The following is a 19016-nucleotide window of genomic DNA, read 5'->3' as shown; positions in this document are numbered from 1 at the left end:
GATTGTTTGGAATAATTACGCGGGATAAGTATTATTTTTGTACATTAAATAGAACTTCCTAATTGCCTAATATCCACACAGAAGCTCGTGTTAAGAGCATATAATTCAGTGCCTTCAATTTAGAAATGAATATACGCCAGTGTTGGGATCAAGTCACTACCTTCAGGTAACGAGTCATTTCGAGTCATTGCACTTTTTGACTCGAGTCAAGTCAAGTCAGTAGATTTTCGAAGGTGAATCGAGTCAAGTCGAGTCAAGACAAGTCAAGTCACGAGTCAAGTCACAATTCAAGTCGAATTGCCTTTTCGAAGTATGAGACATGTGGCGAGATAGCGCAGTGGTATAATCCGCGGCTGCAACACCAATGGGTGCGGGTTCGAGTCCGACCGAGGTCGACTTCCGAATTCCCATACCTAAGTGTTGGAGGTTTACCTAGGCTCCTCCTCGCCACCTCATCTGAGTCAGCGGTGTCTTACAAAAGCCTAGAGGTGGGCCGTGCTGTAAGTCGGCCGTGCTGTAAGTAAATGACCATAGCAGTCGACAAACACCATGAATACCGCAATACAAACAAACAAGTATGAGACATGATTACGTCATTGCATTTTGCTAGCTGTCGGAAACACAGATTAAATGGTCAATAATTTTCAAGCGATGAACGAATATAGAGTTAAATATGCACACAAGAAGGCACTGTATCGCTCACATATACGTAGAACCAGGGTTGTAATGACTCGAGTCATGACTCGACTCGAGTCAGACTCAAGTCACGATTTATTTGTGACTCGACTTGACTCGAGTCATTTTCTTGAAATGGGAAAATGACTCGATTCGACTCGAGTCAATATTTTGATTGACTCGACTTGTACTCGAGTCATTACGCATGACTCGACTCAAGTCATTGACTCGGCTTATTTTATATGACTTGAAGGTGAGAAAGTTGCGAATCACAATGGTTGGATCAACGCATGTGGCGACATCGCTATTTGTCACCACTGCTTTCGTTGCACTCGTCTGATATCAGATATGCGCCGCCGTAAAAGCAAAAGACAATGGTACATAGTAGCAAAGAGCAATGCATTGTACAAAATCTTCCAGTGATGAAGAGGTAATAGATCCTCCGCCATCAAAGTACTCAAGACATTTCAATTATACAAGCAAACAATCGAGGCAAAGTACAATTAGCGCCAAAGAAATGACTCAGATGGTCAAGTAGCCTACTTGGAAGAGACTGATAAGCTCATGTGTAGATATGAAGGCGATGATTCTTTTCATTTTTGGCCGACTAGAATGGATGAGTATCTAATGCTCTTTAGTGTGGTTCAAAATTGCTTTTCAATTCCTGCATCTAATGCGCCAGAGGAACGTGTATCCAGTGGATGTGGATTATTCTAAGGCCATGCCGCCTCAACATATATGGGAATCTCCTTTCCACTTTAGTATTTTTCAAGTGTAACTCATTGATTTGATCTGCTGTCTGTGAAAACACACAATACCCTCCGTCCGTTTGACGTTTTGTTAGGTATGTGCATTGTGCACGTGATAATAATGAATGGCTAATGTTGTGTGATATTTGTACAATAGGGCCGATCAAAAATACCTTCTTTTTTATTCTACTGGGTGGCTACTTGATAAAATTGCTACGTTGCTTAAAAAGAACACTGAATCTGGCCTAATTTGAAAAAGTGGAATCAATGAAATGAGAGGAGAAAATTTTGGATTTGAAAATACATGGAGTATTTTTAGTGAAAAATGATTTCATATAATATAATTACATACTAGCAGTAAGTCGACTATTTTTTCATATCCAAAATATTCCACTCTAATAACTCCGCTGGTTCTAGTTGGAATTGAAACAAATTTTCTATGAATCATATTTTTACACAATCTAACAATATCATGAGGTAGCCGGTATATTTCGAAAGTCTCTATTTGTAATTAATCCAAAATATTTTCTCTTAGCATTGCTTTCTACTGGTTGGAATTAAGCCAAATTTAAGTTCTTTTATATAATCTAACAATTTTAAGAAGTAGCCTCTTTTTTGAGATTCTGTCCTCATTTTTGGGATTTTTTTTGGTAAATGTAGGCCAAATTCGACAAGACAACAGTAAATCAGCACTAAAGTAACGCTCCGGCGACTATTTCGGCAGCTGAGCAGGAAAGTTGACCTTTTTTCTGGTCAACCACCTGATATGATGTGAAAGCAAAACTGTACCTCCTCTACATAAGCGTTTATCTGTTGATTCTTTACCAGCTTGTATCTAGCTAGACGTGAATTCGTAGGTTCTCTATCAGATAGTATGTAGACGTGAATTCGTTTATTCTCTATAAGCTATTTGTGAGCGGTCGTTGATGTGCTCGTAATAAAAACTGAATGCTTTTATTTGTGAAATATCAGACTGACAAGACAGATATTTGATTTAAAGTTCTAAGATTAGTAACGTTATCGTATTGGCGGCCTGTCTCGTCTATCTGTAGCATCGGTATATGAGGCCAGGAACTGCCTGTTATCTGCCTAACTAAATAAACTTGTGCCAAGACTATGATAGGGACAAAATAAGCATGTTTGGCAAGCAAGGAATTCGATATCACCCAAGCAGGATTGAAAACATAAGTTGAACATGACTTCAATACTGTGACTTGGACTCGACTCGAGTCATAACACTATGACTCGGACTTGACCCTTAAAACGGTGACTTGGACTCGGACTCGAGTCGGTGATGAAATGAAAATGACTCGACTCGACTCGAGTCAAAACCACAAAAGTCAGATTGACTCGTGACTCGGAACCATGTGACTTGGTTACAACCCTGCGTAGAACTGCTAAACTACGTAAGTAATTGCAGATCCCCAGTTTATAGTTACCAGTCAAAATAGGGAACAGAAAAGCGAATTGATAAGAAGCAATACATTACCAGTTTACAAATTGATATGATACAATTCGAGCCTGCGCCAATGGTTGAGGGCTATATAAACTATTCGAATTCAATTTCAATAAAACAAGAGGTGTGGTTAAGGTAAGAACATAGAACAAAAATAGACATTTTGCTATTAAATTACTTAACTATATTACGATCACATCTTTTGCGGGCAATTTATTTGTGAGAGAACAATGGAGGCTCAGTAAAACGCACGATCACTGAATTATTGGTCGCTTTCACGGGTTGCATCAGCGTTTCGCAAACATATGCAAGATACAGTGATTTTTATCGACTCCGATTACTTGATGACTTGAAATTGACTCGTGAATTTTGCTCCGAGTCACGAGTCAATCCAAATTTTTGATACGCCGAGTCGAGTCAAGTCAAGTCATTTTAGCAAAGTGACTCGAGTCAAGTCAAGTCATACGAAAAAGGTGACTCGAGTCTGACTCGAGTCAAGTCATGACCGGAGTCATACCAACACGTACTGTTATACGCCGCATGATATAGTGCAAGCTTTTGACTTCAACCGCCAATTTATTTTCTGCTTCTCGGTCTCAGAAAAATAATTTTACGCACCTGGCGTAGGGGGTCCCAAGTCATTAAATATCAAGAACCGAACTGAAATGAATTTCTCCTAGGCAACAAATAAATTTTCATGTTATCGGAGATATCAGACGTCGAATCGGCATTTCAAAAGGACGAGGTTTCGAGTTTGACATGAGAGATATTTAGACTCCAAAAACTCATCCGCAGACTACGGCACCGTTAGTAGTGTTGGCTCTGAGCTAGCAATGGCTACACAGTGCAAAAACATCATTCAGCGGAAGACTGGTATATAGATTCACGCAAGACGACGACACGTACTTTTTAGTTGTTCGGCAACTACTATTTTCTTCAAATATGCAACGAGAGCTGAACTAGAACCAGGACCGTAACACCGCACCCCAAAGCCCCCAATTACGGGGAGCTCAAAAGGGGTCCAGAATTATTTCGCGAATTAGCATATATTATGGAGTGTTTTTGGAAATTAATGCTACGCGCGATTTAATGTTGTCAAATATCTGGATTACGCATGATTTCTACAAATCGGCATTTCGGCGTCGGCCACTACCGCGCCACGACGCTACAAGACATATACACTGTATATTATACAGTTTTAGGCCATGTAACATGTGACTCCTAGAAGCTGGAAACTGAGCTACGCTTGGGGCACAGAGAGCTGGGTTTCTGCTCATATCCATCCCAGGAGGTATCAATTTTCCACAGCATAATAATTGGGCCGCATCATGCGTTGCAAATAATGATAATTTCTATGTGGAACAGCGTTTCTTAACTTTTGTTTGCCCATGCGTCCCGTTTCAGCAAATACCATGCGATGGTGCCCGACCCCTCTTATAAGGCCATCAGGGACAATACGGATACGATGCATCGACTACTGCACGCTTTGTATTATCAGCACGTTAATTAAAATTTGGTAGATCGCGAAAAACACCATTTACATTGAATCTTGCTTCGAAAACTTTCGTGAAAACATCGTTCACTCATATAGTCATATAGGGTTACCATATTTTGAGATCCGACGAAAAGGAAACTTTTCAAAAATTCCTAAAGCTCTCGTACCGGCTAACAAAACCGGTGAATTTGAAAAATCTTCTACCGAAGCTTATGTGTTGACCAAAAAAAAATATTATCCCTCCGTTCGACACCCGCATTACCCTTTTTTATACAGTTCTTACCACTGGCTAGAAGTCGATTTTTACGTCACATTTTGATACTTTTTCTGAAAAAAAAAGAGGACAAATGACCAAAAAAGATGACATTTAGGCAAGGTCCGAGGACACTTTCAATTTTGCGAAAAAAGTGGACAAATCCTCTCAAAAGTGGACGTATGGAATCCCTAGCTCATTACTAATTCGAGCGAAGCTCGACGGAAATTTAAAATTGACTTGAAATTCTTGTGGGTAACCCGCAAAATCAACCCGGGATAAATTTACCATTTTTTCAGGATTTTACTACAGTGCTGTAAGTCTGAAAATTTTAAAAAGAGCCCTCTTTTCGGATTTCCAAAATATGGTAACGCTAATAATACTTCTACTTGTAAATCACAAAATATTACAAAGTTGCATATGAATTAGATATAGGCTACTTGAGTAAGTATAGGCCTACTGCAAAAATAAACTACTTCAGCACTTCGTCAATGGCCAGTGGCCACCTTTGTTTGACCTATATAACACTCCTACTCCAATTATGTATTTTTATGTCTCAGTGGGTGGATTAAACGATGTAACATATGACCTTTGGAATTTCTCATCGCTGTTGTGTTGGTTCCGAGTTATCCGTTAATCTATAAATGAATTTCTGAACTTATCCGATACCAACACGATACTTCTCGAAATTGCATCAATTAACCACGTTTCTCGTGTCCATCAGTTGATGCTCTAAATTGCTAGGCCTACGGTTAATAGTTATGGTTGGCACAGGGATTACTAGATCGATAGATTGATAGATAGATATCTAGGACGGGACACCCTTTTTTGAGGGGGACCGATAGAAGGCCTATGTCGCAAAAATCACTTAGCTGCAAAAGACCTCAGAAAGCATCCAGGAAATGTCTTTTATACAGATTTATTAAACAGCATAAAAATTATGATGAGCAAGACGTCACAATGGCAAATTCTGGCACTGTAATCACAGTAGGCATGAGTAGGCTAATCTCCTATCACCACCTCAGTATCTGGATCTTCGAAACCAGAAAAGTCTCAGCATTCTGCAGAAGCCTTCGAGGTCAGTTTTTCAAGGGTCACTTTACAGAGTGACAATTGCTCCATCACAAATCTTATCAACATTGCGTTGCTGTCTTCAGATTTCGCAGACGACTTCTGTGCAGACAGGTACTTCTCCAATAGAGTTGCAGCCAATTCTATGTGATTGAAATTATCATCAAAACTGGACAATGACTTGCATCGTGCAAGAATGTCCTTCAATTCCGACGTCTTCTGAACATGACCTGCAGTCAACAAGTCCTGATAAACAGAAGGCGGAACAGGGGCGCCTTTAATGTATGAATGAATCTCCATGTTCTTTGATATAACAACAGAAGCTGCGAGTATAGGTGGCTGATGGACATCTTTTGTTGTCATAAGATGAAACTGCATTTTCTCATCATCTGCAGCAAACACATATCCGTCAGTGGGAGGTTCATTCTTAAAGTATTCTTTCAGGGAGAGAAAATCAACAACACATTCTTGGAGGGTCACCTCGTCATTTTGTTTTTCGTCGATGGCATTCTCACTGGAAACGTGAGCAGATGCGGAGCAGTTGTTACATTGAGCAGTCGAATTTGAGGTTGGTGGATGATTTGGCGCGGATGGGAAATTATGAGGAAGAGCAGTTTTCAGACGACGTCGTGGCCTAGAGGACATTACACCACCCCGACGTTTACGTTTACTTTGAGCAGTCGAATTAGCGGTTGGTGGATGATTTATCACTGTTGGGAAAATATGCGGAACAGCAGTAGATTTGAGGCGTCGTCGTTTAGATAAATTTACACAACCCTGACATTTACTGCGCCTAGACTGCTTGCTAGATGGATATTGTTCGAAATCATCGTCTGAAAAGTGTAGCCGGCAAACTTTTTGACCCCACGAACCGACCAAACCTTCTCTCGGGATTGCAATAATCCACCTTTCCCTCATGATGGGATCACACGGGAAGCTGTAGCACGGATAAACAGGGCTCTTTTCCGGTTCATCTCTCGTCTTAGCATATCCAGTTCTGCATCCCGGAACACAACATTTGTAGCCCATTTTTGTACTGTAACATTTAGCGCTGTAATAAAATGTGACAATATCAGACCTCAGTCGAAGGCCTAGCATCCAGAGTACTTTCTTATCCCCAACAACATGACAATCATGAATCAGTGTTCCTCATGAACAACTTGATCATGTTATTTATTCGATCAGAAAGTATCATAGGCCTACTCTACGCTGGCACACAGATACCACTACCCCATTATGATAAAGAATCAGCCGTTCTTCGATAGTGGTCAGACATCGAACAATGTTCACCATGATCACCAATAAATGATTCCCATGAACATATCAAAATTTATAAACGTTGGTAAAACAAATTATTTTTCGCTCTAGGATTACCGTTACGGTTTGGGGTTGGAGGTTGGGGGATAGGCCCAGCCCAATAATGGTTGATGGTGTGGGATATTAGGGTTGGCATGAGGGTTATTGCGGTTGGAAATGGGTTAGGGTACCCTAGGATTAGGATTGAATCTTGGGATTCCCTAACCCACCTCCAACCCTAATCCCAACGCAAAAATAATTAATTTTGGCGTTCATTAATTTCAACGTCATCAAGAGAAAGATTTATTGGCGATGATGGTGACATTGTTCGATGCCTGACTAATATCAAGAGCGCCAAAGAATTTGCGACGCAGTCGAGGGCTGAGGAATGAGGATATCGAACGCTACAACCAGGGTTGTAAAAAAGTCACAAGGCTCGGGGCAGTCACAAGTCTATCTCACTTTCATAGTTTTGACTCGAGTCAAGTCGAGTCATTTTAAATTCACCACCGAGTGGCCAAGTCAAGTTCGGCTGATGCACGAGTCGGACTGCGGTTTCCGCTTTCCGTCAAACGCTCTACAGTGTTTTGATAGTATCGATCACATAAGTTGAGCAAAAGCGGTCACTCATGTCTTGTTCGAAAGATGATATCTCAGTCGCAGTGAACACTGAACAGCACGTATAGCACAACGTAAGTAGTGGATACTGTAAGGAAGCAACAAAAACGTACAATTTTGCAAGATTTTCTTGTCTTCTCGATTATATACATGCGGGGTTGGCCTGCTCCCATCTCGCTCCGTGGCGTAGTTAGTTAGGGGTTGACGTGCTGAATCTATCAAATGTTGGTTTCTCATCCCATTGCAGTCGTGTTTTCCAGTTTTGAAAAGTGAAGCAAAATTTTTCGGAAAAACCCGATGTGCCAATCGGTTAAACCAACTTTTTACAACTATGGTTGGTGATATTGCTGGTTTTTCCATTCATACTAATTTTCCTCACTTTCAACATAGTTTCTGGTTGGGTTGCATTTTCAAATAACAGTTGCTAATATTAAATAACAAAACCGCAATAGTGTGGAAAATTTACGATTCTTCGAAATTACAACGAAATGTCGGTCTTGGCCGCCCAGGTCTCGAGTCATATGACTTGGCGTCTTGGCTCGATTCACTAGCAATGACTCGAGTGAAAGTCGAGTCAATACACAGATTGACTCATCCTCAACCTCAGTCAGTTACAGTTGAGTATTTTCCTTATTTCAAGAAAATAACTGTGGTCACAAAAATGGCGACTCGAGTCGAGTCATTACAACCCTGGTTAGAACAACAGGCAGATATTAGTATAACAGTACGGCGGTACGAGATAGCAAATTCTATAGTTATAGCGCAACTCCAGCTCCATATAATACCGTAGCTGCTATCAATCACTATTATCAACACAAACGCGTAATCAGACCGCAGCACACCTACCGACCTACCTCATGCTAACTGATCTAAAATAACATGTCGATTACACATCTTAACTCCACAAACCCACACTTACTAGGTAGCAGTTAAATCGTACAACGCTCGGGCAGAATAGGAAAAAGGCTATATGCATGCATCTGCACAAAGCTTCAAAAGCGGGACATGGAGTCATGGATCGGAGCCGGACTTCACATCCACCGTCCGGATTTTTTTCGTTTTTTGCCAGAGCCGGATTCATACTTTTTCTGATGCGACCGGAGCCGGATCGTACTTTTTTGATATGGTCAGTAAACTGAGTTGAAATGACTCGAATCGTGACTCGACTCGACTCAAGTCAGACTCAAGTCACGATTTTTGATGACTCGACTCACTTTCTCGAAATACGGAAATGACTCGACTCGAGCCAATCTGTGTATCGACTCGACTTGGACTCAAGTCATTGCGCATGACTCGACCCAAGTCATATGACTCGAAACTCAGACGGCCAAGACCGACGGCCAAGTCAGACTCAAGTAACGATTTTTGATGACGCGACTCACTTTTTCGAAATACGGAAATGACTCGACTCCAGACATGGGGTAATTGCGATTAGTAATCGTAATCGATTACGACGATTACAGCATTTTCAAGTAATCGTAATCGCAATCGATTACATTCGAAAAAATCGCGAAGTAATCGTAATCGTAATCGTAATCGACTACTTCCCATATTTAATCGATTTCTTCGTGAATGAACGATTACTTTTTATTTGTTCAAGGACTGTGACATAAACTGAACACACGTGAAAAAGGAAGAGATACTATACCAGTTATTGAGGGTGTAAACGTCTGATTTTCAAATGCCATTGGTCATCATTACGTCAGAGGTAGCCTATTAGCTTTGTTCGTCTTTGCGTAAGAAGTGTCCACACATAGTAAATAGATATTCGACGTACATTAGTGTGATTGTAAAAAAACACCGTGCTGTATATCGGGTTATCAATACATTTCAGACACCACTACCTTGCAACAGGATATTTAATCACCTCTCAGCCTAAGTTAAAATAGAAACTTTTGTATTGATGTTTGGTTTTGCTTAGTTAAACTATAGAATGTAATAGTTCTAATTCTATAGTTAAATGCAGTTTCACCGTGCTGCTTGGCGAGCAGTAAGCCTATATGGTACGAACGTACACCAGACAGAGGTTTGAAATTTTGTACTCGTCAAATAAAACATTACGGTTTCCACAACGAAGCATTAAAATCAACAGCTGCTGATATATATCATAACCGAGCCGTTGTCTTGCCGTTTTCGTGATGGAAGCTTGCATTACATTATCTGCATCATGTTGAAGGCAGAATTTTATGTTCACTTTCTCGTATTCTCATATTATTCTACTCAAACGGGCGCCAATCGCTATTTCACAATTCTTTATTGAACATTTGGACCTGCCGCCATAGCCATCGGCTTATGTACCATGTTAGCGTGGGTTGTGGCTAATATCAGGATCAAAACAGCAAAAGTTTCCCCCACCCAAATATTGGTCTTGGGCCCCCATAGAGTAGTCAATTTTGAAGTTGAAGATTGAATTTAATCAATAATATTGGTAATTGCATTATATTGCGTTTTTAATCTTATCTAAGCACCCGATGGCCAGATTTACCTGAAGAGCAGGGGGCGCGTAATTCAGAATTATAACATCTGGTATCTTGGAATAATTACTTTATTGTATGTTGTTAATTCGTGACCTCCGGTCTGTTATATAGCCAAAAGATAGTGACTGTAGTGGCCCAAACATAGCAGAATAAAAGAAAAACTTGCGTGAGACGCACACACAAATTGTCATGTCTAATGCTCTGTGGGTGCCCGGGTGGCATTTGCATCGTTGGCTCAGATTGAAAGGATTAGACTGTTAGTCACGCCCACCCAGCGCGGCTATTGACAATGGACAATGGATATATTATCCAAATTTCGGCCAACGTCTTTCTTTAGTAGCACACTTCGTGGAGTCTCATGTTGGCCGAAACTGCACATGTCTTTTGATGTGTCGAGGAGCGGTATTGACTGGCACCTAAATGCCTATTACTATGAATTATACAAGCCTTATTTCTTGAGGGGGAGACGTATGCATTTTGAAATCAAGCTATCTAGAGACATTTAAATCGCAAAGCTCAAAGAGAATTCCCAAGGTAATGAAATCTATCGAAAATACTCTTATAATTTATGTTGGTTTACGAAATACTTTTGAGTACCCTCCAACCACGCTCCCCACCCTATTGGGGAATTTGGGGTGCGGCAGTTATGGACCTTGCAAGAATGCAAAACGTTGTGTGCGATAAACCGTCCTCTATAAAATGGGCAATGGGTACATTATGACGTAACAAGTAAATGACCCATCTTTTGTAACGATAGTTGTTATATTATTAGGCCTTTTCAGCGCAATCCATGTATTGTCTTCCAATATAACTACTACGATGCAAAATAAATGTAATCGCGAGTAATCGTGATTACTTTTCTAATGTAATCGTAATCGTAATCGACTACTTCCTGATTTTGCTGTAATCGTAATCGTAATCGTAATCGCGTGATTCAGAAGTAATCGTAATCGCAATCGATTACATTCATGAAGTAATCACCCCATGTCTGCTCGACTCGAGCCAATCTGTGTATTGACTCGACTTGGACTCAAGTCATTGCGCATGACTCGAACCAAGTCATATGACTCGAAACTCAGACGGCCAAGACCGACTTTTCATTGTAATGTCAAAGAACAGTAAAGTAACCACCATATTGGGATTACGTCTATTGGAAATCATCATCATCATCATTGGTTTATTAGCAATTTTATCAGTTCAATACACCACAAAAAATGCGATACAATGAAAGAAAGGAAGATGTCGAAGCGACTAGGTTGTCTATGGAATCTGACACCCACCTTGGCCTAGGCGATGTAAAGAGGAGGCATGCACACTGAATGAAAGTAAAGAAGATAGTATAGAAAAAGAAAGCGACAAGAAATAGGGCGGCATGACATGGGAAGCGAGATCGATAGGTCAGTCGTGGTCCGGTAATCTTGAGGATGGACTGTATAAAACGCGACCAGAAACTGTTAAAAGTGAGGAAAACTAGTATATTATAAATGCGAACCATTCGATATCACCAAACAGAGTTATAAGAGTGGGTTTAACATGGGGTTGCCATACGTCCGGAATTTCCCGGACATGTCCGGAATTTCACCATAGTGTCCTATATGGTGTCGACACAGGCAAATCTCACGTCACAATTTCCATTTAGCTAGAGGCAATTTGACGGTCATTTTTGACCGGCTTGCCGAGCATTAAATTTGGTAAAACGGGTATCAATCGAAAGCTGACTCTGCACTGATTACGAAAATATAAATTTTATTCCGCTCGTGGTCCTGGAACTCCCACAATCATCCTCGAATTTTTCATTGTTATGGAGATTGGCATTGGGACGCAACAATGCTGTCTGGCGAAACGAGAGAGTAGCTCAGGACGTAACAATGCTGTCTGGCGAAACGAGAGAGCAGCTCAAGAGAAAAAGAGCCAGACACCATTGTTGCGTCCCAATGGCAATCTCCGTAACAATGAAAAATTCGAGGCTGATTGTGGGAGTTCCAGGGAAACGAGCGGAATAAAATTTATATTTTCGTAATCAGTGCAGAGTCAGCTTTCGATTGATACCCGTTTTACCAAATTTAATGCTCGACTAGCCGGTCAAAAATGACCGTCAAATTGACTGTAGCCAAATGGAAATTGTGACGTGATACAATTTCACTGAGGCGTGAGATTTGGCTGTGTCGACACCATATAGGACACTATGATTTCACTATTCAAACTTGCGTCCGGGAGGAATTTCTGAAATATGGCTAATTGTCCGGAATTTTGTAGGCTTGACGTGGGCTCATAATTTCTTAGTGAACCAACATAATAAAATAACATTATTTTTAGGAATATTTATGCAACATGATTTCTCTTCGCGCTGCGCGCGATTTACTATCATCTTTATTGATTTCAACATGGCGACTACCACCCTCGCAAAAACTGCAATAACATATAAAAATGATCTTCCATTTACTGAAATAATTCTAATTGTAATTGCAATTATAGGAGAACAGTATATTCCTAGAGATTGTTAAGGCCGTTTAAATGCTTTATTCAAAGATATATAGTGGTTTCAAACAGGGCTTTGGAGCAGCCGTAAATTTACATTGCTCCAGGTCCGGCTCCGGAGCTTTCTTCTATCATAAAATAGCTAGGGCTCCATCTCCGGAGCCGCATTATTACCACTGCTCCGGCTCCAGCTCCGGCTCTGAAAACTATCGAAGGTGTATGTCTATATCAGGGGTGGGCAACCCGCGGCCTTCGGTCCATATATGGTCCGCGACGACGTTTTGAGTAGCCCGCGAGCTAATTTCCCATTATATTATCGAAATTGAATTGCTCAGATTGTGAACTTCCAAGGCCGACCAAAAATATGATTTGTCTGGCAGCGACACTTGGGATGTTGATGACTAAAATATCAGTTCTGACGCATTGGCAGATCCAGGGTCCAGTCACATTTTTAGTAAATCGTCGTGCATTTCAATAAACTAAAAGATTAGTAAAATTGTTGTTCGCGCTTCGCGTGTTTAATTGTCACACGATTTCTTTGTTTGTAGCCTACCCCCTCCTGTAAATGAAAAAACGCCCGATTTAGCCGATTGAGTCTAATTATATTCGCAGTTACGAGAGACAGGACATGGTATGGTATGGATCGATATTTTGGTATGCAATATGGAATTATGCAAGTATGGTATGGAATGGAAGATTTTAATCTATGGTATGGAACGACATTTCCATACTTTCATACTTTGGTGTTTATACATTTTTGTCGTTATCTGTGCAAGCTTCATGAAGCGTATACGTTGTTCGCTGTTCGCAGAATACGATCGCTTTTGTTGTGTGTGAACGTGAAGTATTGAACGCTGTGTAGGATCAAATACACGCTTGTGCAGCGGTTTTTGAAGCACTTGGAATGACATGATTTTGTGATGTAATAATGACAACAGTAATGTTGATCCGATATTCTATTTGAGTCTAGACACGACGTCTCCGAGCGTAGTCTATCATGTGACGCAATAATTGGTAATGTTGGCTACTCCAACTACCTTATTCCTTGAGTGACGAGAGCTTGCAAGCAATCATGATGCAACGCACTTAATGCTCAATGTGATTGATAATTACATCTCTTCTGAAACATTATCCGCACATATATACTATTACATACCGAGATATCTTATTGGTCATATTTCAAACGCTATGGCATTAGGATTATATATCAGGGAGTGGGGTAGATCTATAGTTTGAAATTCTCGCCACACTAACCCCAACCAAATACTGTACTAATAATCACGCAGATCACTGCAGTATTGATCGCCTGCAGCTGGGTGCGCCTATATTATAAATTATTTTGCGAGCATTTACTTCAAACTTGCATGTGGCTCAGGCCAATGTACCGCGGATATGCGATGATATTCTTATGGAGCATGGGCGTGCGACTTCTCTAGTCGGCGGGCCGGATATAGGAAAATTAAGTACTTGGCGGGCTGGATTGCTGAATGGATGAATTATTCGCCCATATATACAAGAAATAAATCGTATTTATTGAATGTATTTTATCGACAGCAATGTCACTTCAAAGTCATTTCTCATCGATAATGAAAATACAATGTGGATTTGAGAACAGCATTGCCTTACAGGTGCCGCTATGTCTGCTTCTCTCTGATCAACTAACTCACAGTGCTATCCTTAATTACGATTTCAAAGCGTTTGAAAAGCCCCCTACCCAAAATTTACAAAGATATCAATTATTTAGGGTTGAGTACATCGTAAATGCCGATAATGCAAGTCTTCTCGCTTCGAAGAACTTACCCGTAAGCTCCACTCTGGCACGCTGCGCAGTGCGCAGATCTATATAATAACATGCAGTCACTAAAATTTGACGTTTAGGCAAGTAGTGGGGAATCTCGGCAGACTGGGGCCGCGGGTCACATTATCATGTAAGACGGGTAACTGTCCGCGGGTCGGACAAAATCTCGTTGCGGGCTGTATGTTGGCAGTCCCTTTTATGGACGGTCCTAGAAAACAATCTGCTGACTATCTCATTTTGCTCGCGGAAGCTGTAGAGCAGAGGCACACGGCACCTCACCACTGTGAACTAAACCTCACCAAAACAGACTCTGCGAAACTATTACCAGGAGTTGGATTCGCATCATGGCTAGTTTAAACAATAACGACATCCGAAATATCAATAATATAGGTGCTAGAAAAGGTACTATACTTATGATATTGAAGTATTTGAAAGTGGAATACGTATGGAGTATGGTATGGAACAATGTTGGTATGGTATGGAAAATTGCAAGTATGGTATGGAGAGAGTAAGGCAAGTATGGAGTATGGAAAATTCTCGTTCCATACCATACCATACCATGCCCTGACGAGAGAAAGTCTTTTAGCGTTTGCGCTCGCGGAAAGATCGCCGACGATGCCATGTAGGCACAAAATGATTGTCCTATGTTAGCGGAAATCTTCGATATCGGTATGTCCAGATGCCGAATAGTCCTGTCGTTGCAAACTGAGCCCAGCAAGCGGTATACAGTCGATCTCTAATGTTCCCTCTAATTTTTGCCGAGTCCGCGCACACTCACCAATTCACTGCGCAGACCCTTGGAAAACAGTGCGTAACGACTAAAAAAGGTCATCACTTCGGATTTCTTGTGCGCAACTTATATTTTCTGTGCGCAGAGACTGTGTCAGCACTGCGCATTTGTGCACGTGCGCAGCTTAGAGGGAACATTGACCGCAATATACGGAAGTTAACTTTGAAAATTTTACGCGCCTGGCGCGGCTAGTGGGCAGCGCACTCGTTCGTCAATTTCATATTGCCATTTAGCCGAAAAGGTTGGCCCCCCTGGTCTATATAGATTACGATTTGACCTTGTAGGTTAGTTATCTATGGTGGTCTAGAGAGTCTGTCAGCCGTCAGTAGCATCGGATGCAGGAACGAAAACATGGGTGCCGCCGTGCCACGTTATGACGTCATAATGAATAGGCTACTTGTCAATTGTCGATAGCATCATAGTTGCACTGGAACGCACTTTAATCCATGCCATTGCTGCGTACAGCATTAAAATTCTAATGCGGTGTTTTAACACTAGCGCTGTATTCGTTAACATTAAGCTATACAGCTCAGTTCAATCTTTAAATGTGCGAATATTATTCAACTGTAACTGTAGTAAGAGCGATATTGTCAGATATCACGACCTCATCAATACAAATTCGATTTGTACCAAATGGCAAATGGTATAACGTTCGGTATTGGTGCACTCGCTACCAGTCCATCCAGTGTCGATCAAGTATATCGGAATATAATATTTTCCCTTTTAAACGATTCGAATAATCGAATTAAACACTGCGCCATGCACATCGCGCCATACCCGTAGCGAATTACACTGTGCAGTTGGCACATTGCACATTTACAAGTCACAGTGCGCGATAATCCGGGAATACTAGAGTATCAAGCAGACATCGAGAATGAATTTACGAAACAGATGATTACAAATTGGAAATCGCGTATCAAATCAGTAATTTGTCTCCAACATAAAATACCATGGGGTCCTGATATCGCATTGAGTAGCTCGCACCGCGACAATTGTTTGCTGAGTGTAACGGCGTTTTGGTCTACTCTTCTTCTACCCCCTATTTACGCTCGAAAATCCTCATAGGAGTGAATGACGATCATGCGCAGTAATGAATTCCAATTCGCATGCATAATTGCATGCACAATAACACTGACCAATTTGGCGGCCCGATTAAAAGAACAATCACGAAAGAACGAGTATTTGCTCAATGCTCATCCGATTGATAGCAACGATGAGATGGAATTTCTAGGCTCGTGCTCTTCATATCGACATGTGCAACGAAATCACATTTTTATCCTCTCTCCCATGTCGCGTAATACATAGTGATCATTAATTTCGAACCGTACAATTGGCCAACAAAGTTGTGGTGATGATATGAAATCGCGGGTATGCTGAATACCCACAATATTCACAGGCATATTTAGCATACCGAGGTTCGGCACTCATGTATGAAAATTGAACATTGTACATCTGACTGCTCTGCTGTTAAATTCCCAGGAATATGGTTAGTCGGTAAAGGTAGCTCCAGCTCCAGCTGAATTTTATGTGGAGCTTCGGCTCCGGCTCCAGCGCCTGTAAAAATACACGGCTCCGGGGCTCCAGCTCCAGGCTCCGGCTCCAAAGCCCTGGTTCCAAACGCGGGGGTCGTTTACCATTGTTCTGGGTTTCGGGAAGATGTTGAACGTAATCAGCTTCCAAAAAAGCCCGTGAGTAAGTCTGGGCAAAGGTGTTGGCTTCATTCCAGTGTTGGGATCAAGTCACTACCTTTGAGTCACGAGTCGTTTCGAGTCATTGCATATTTTGACTCGAGTCAAGTCAAGTCAATCGATTTTCGAAGTTGACTCGAGTCAAGTCAAAAGTCACTTTTTTTATGAATGTGATTCGAGTCAAGTCAAGTCAAGTCACGAGTCAAGTTACAATTCAAGTCAAATTGAATTTTCGAAGTATGAGAAATGATTTAAAGTCATTACATTTTGCTAGCTGTGCGAAAGACGGATTAATTAACCATTTATCTTGAATCAAATAACGAATATAAAGTTAAATATAGGCCTACATGCAAAATGACGTTGTATCACTCATGCACATGTAGGCTAGAAGAGTAGAACTGCTAATAAAATACGTGAGTAACTGATGCCACAGTCACATATTATCAGCCAAAATATAGGACCGAATACGAAGCCTCGTGAACGTGAAGTTGAAACAAACTGATAATGGTACAACAGCCTCGCACTACCCCTCCGTGAGAATATATAAACGCACAACTATATTTGTTCGATTTAAATCATAGGTAAAGGTGAGCACTGCGCCACGTAAGCATTGAAACGTCTAAGAAACCGAGACACATCGCCATTGGATTAATCTACTACTACTAAGATAACGCAAGCTGTGGTCGTTTCGTTTACCGGTCAATTTATTTGTGATGTAACAATGGAGGATCAGTGAAATCAGGGAAATCAGTGAATGACTGGTGTTGCTCTCACAATTTACACCGACTATCTCAAACAATCCGAACATATTTACAAGATACAGTGATTTAATCGATGGATGACTTGAAATTGACTCGTAATTTCTGCTCCGAGTCACGAGTCAATGCACATTTCTAAAGCTCAGAGTCAAGTCATGTCAATTCATTTTTCCAGAGTGACTCGAGTCAAGTCAAGTCATACGAAAAATTTGACTCGAGTCCGACTCGAGTCATCCCAACACTGCTTCTTTCAGTAATCAACTCGTCAAATTTTGATCTGGGCCACGGAACATTTTCATATTGGAAATGGAGTCGCGACCATAAAGGTTGGAAACCACTAGAAGTGGAGTGTTTATAAAGGTCCGTGATGCACACCGGAAAAAGGCTGATAAACAATCTTATCGGAGTGACATGAACATGACTTTACAATGTACAATTACGCTTCCTGTATTTTCGAAGTCATCATCCTCCACCAGCTCTACCGTCAACTCTGATCATGTGAGCGGAGAGGCGATCAAACTATGTAATAATATATTGAAGAACCAATGGCTATGTAGCAAGCCCCCCCCCCCAGAAGTTGCATCGATCACCCTATGGTGGGCTCAAAATCATTGTTTATTTGGGCGGGAGGGGCTGAAAAATATGGTTTCGGTCCTGGTTGCACAACACACACCCACATACAACTCCTGAGCCGGATCGTGACCCCCTCCGGTCTACAAGGAAATCTTTGCCAATATGACGTCATATTGACAGACAATGTGCTGATAACCCGTTTTGAAATCCACTAGTTGACGCTAAAGAGTATTCGGAATTTGGGTCACAGAAATATGGTAACCCAAGTTTAACAAGGCTTTAACTGAAAACTGAGCAGTTAACACAGTGACTTGGACTCGGACTCGAGTCATAATACCATGACTCGGACTCGAACCTCTGCTCGATGACTTGGACTCGGTGGTGAATTAAAAAGGACTCGACTTGAATCGAGTCAAAACTATAAAAGTGAGAATGACTTGATCACTTGATCAGCCTATTCCTCAATATATTTCACGCAAAATTCGGTGCTCTTACGCAAGATTATTCGGCCCTTGTCAGCCTGGATATTGCCCATTGACCTAATCGTACGCGGAAGGAGAGCGCACTTTTACCGTTCTCCCAACGTATTCCGATAAAAATGAATGGCTGACGTTTAAGCGAGGATAACGACGCATTGTTTTACACTTTTACACAGCTGGTGCCAGGGGCAGTGCCTAGTTCGACCGAAATTGGGTATCGTGATCTGAAGCACGTGGTCTACTGCAAACGGTGTCTCGATATTGCTCGATAGTCGACATTGCTCGGCTTGAGTTGACTTGTATATATTTCAATACATCTTTTTTCGAAGTGCTGGTAGAGCTAAGCACAAGGATTCGAGTAC

At 41.2% G+C, this 19016-nt stretch overlaps 1 protein-coding gene and 1 long non-coding RNA gene across 3 annotated transcripts in view; both read right to left on the bottom strand.

Annotated features, from left to right (window-relative positions):
• Positions 1–5531: 5531 nt before the first annotated feature.
• On the bottom strand, positions 5532–8618 carry LOC145455783 (uncharacterized). Of its 2 annotated transcripts, none has more exons than XM_080333786.1 (2): positions 7727–8618; positions 5532–6750 (listed from the first exon to the last, which is right to left on the bottom strand). In XM_080333786.1, exon 2 carries the CDS (start codon positions 6726–6728, stop codon positions 5682–5684), a length of 1047 nt encoding a protein of 348 aa, XP_080189912.1. In that variant the 5' UTR covers positions 6729–6750; positions 7727–8618; the 3' UTR covers positions 5532–5681. The 2 variants fall into 2 exon arrangements, with proteins under 2 accessions (XP_080189912.1, XP_080189911.1); XM_080333785.1 differs by lacking the exon at positions 7727–8618 and adding an exon at positions 7458–7711.
• Positions 8619–10485: 1867 nt separating this feature from the next.
• Positions 10486–19016, bottom strand: part of LOC145455809 (uncharacterized) — a 47402-nt gene continuing 38871 nt past the window's right edge. Inside the window, exon 2 of the long non-coding RNA XR_013920424.1 lies at positions 10486–11081. This is a non-coding gene — a long non-coding RNA (uncharacterized LOC145455809). The remainder of the gene's footprint in view (positions 11082–19016) is intronic.

Source organism: Botryllus schlosseri, chromosome 14 (genome assembly GCF_051294905.1).
Source record: "Botryllus schlosseri isolate E-star chromosome 14, Bs_hap1, whole genome shotgun sequence".
NCBI classification, from domain to species: Eukaryota; Metazoa; Chordata; class Ascidiacea; order Stolidobranchia; family Styelidae; genus Botryllus; species Botryllus schlosseri.
Note: the sequence above shows the minus strand (reverse complement) of the source record. Positions and strands in the feature narration are given on the sequence as shown.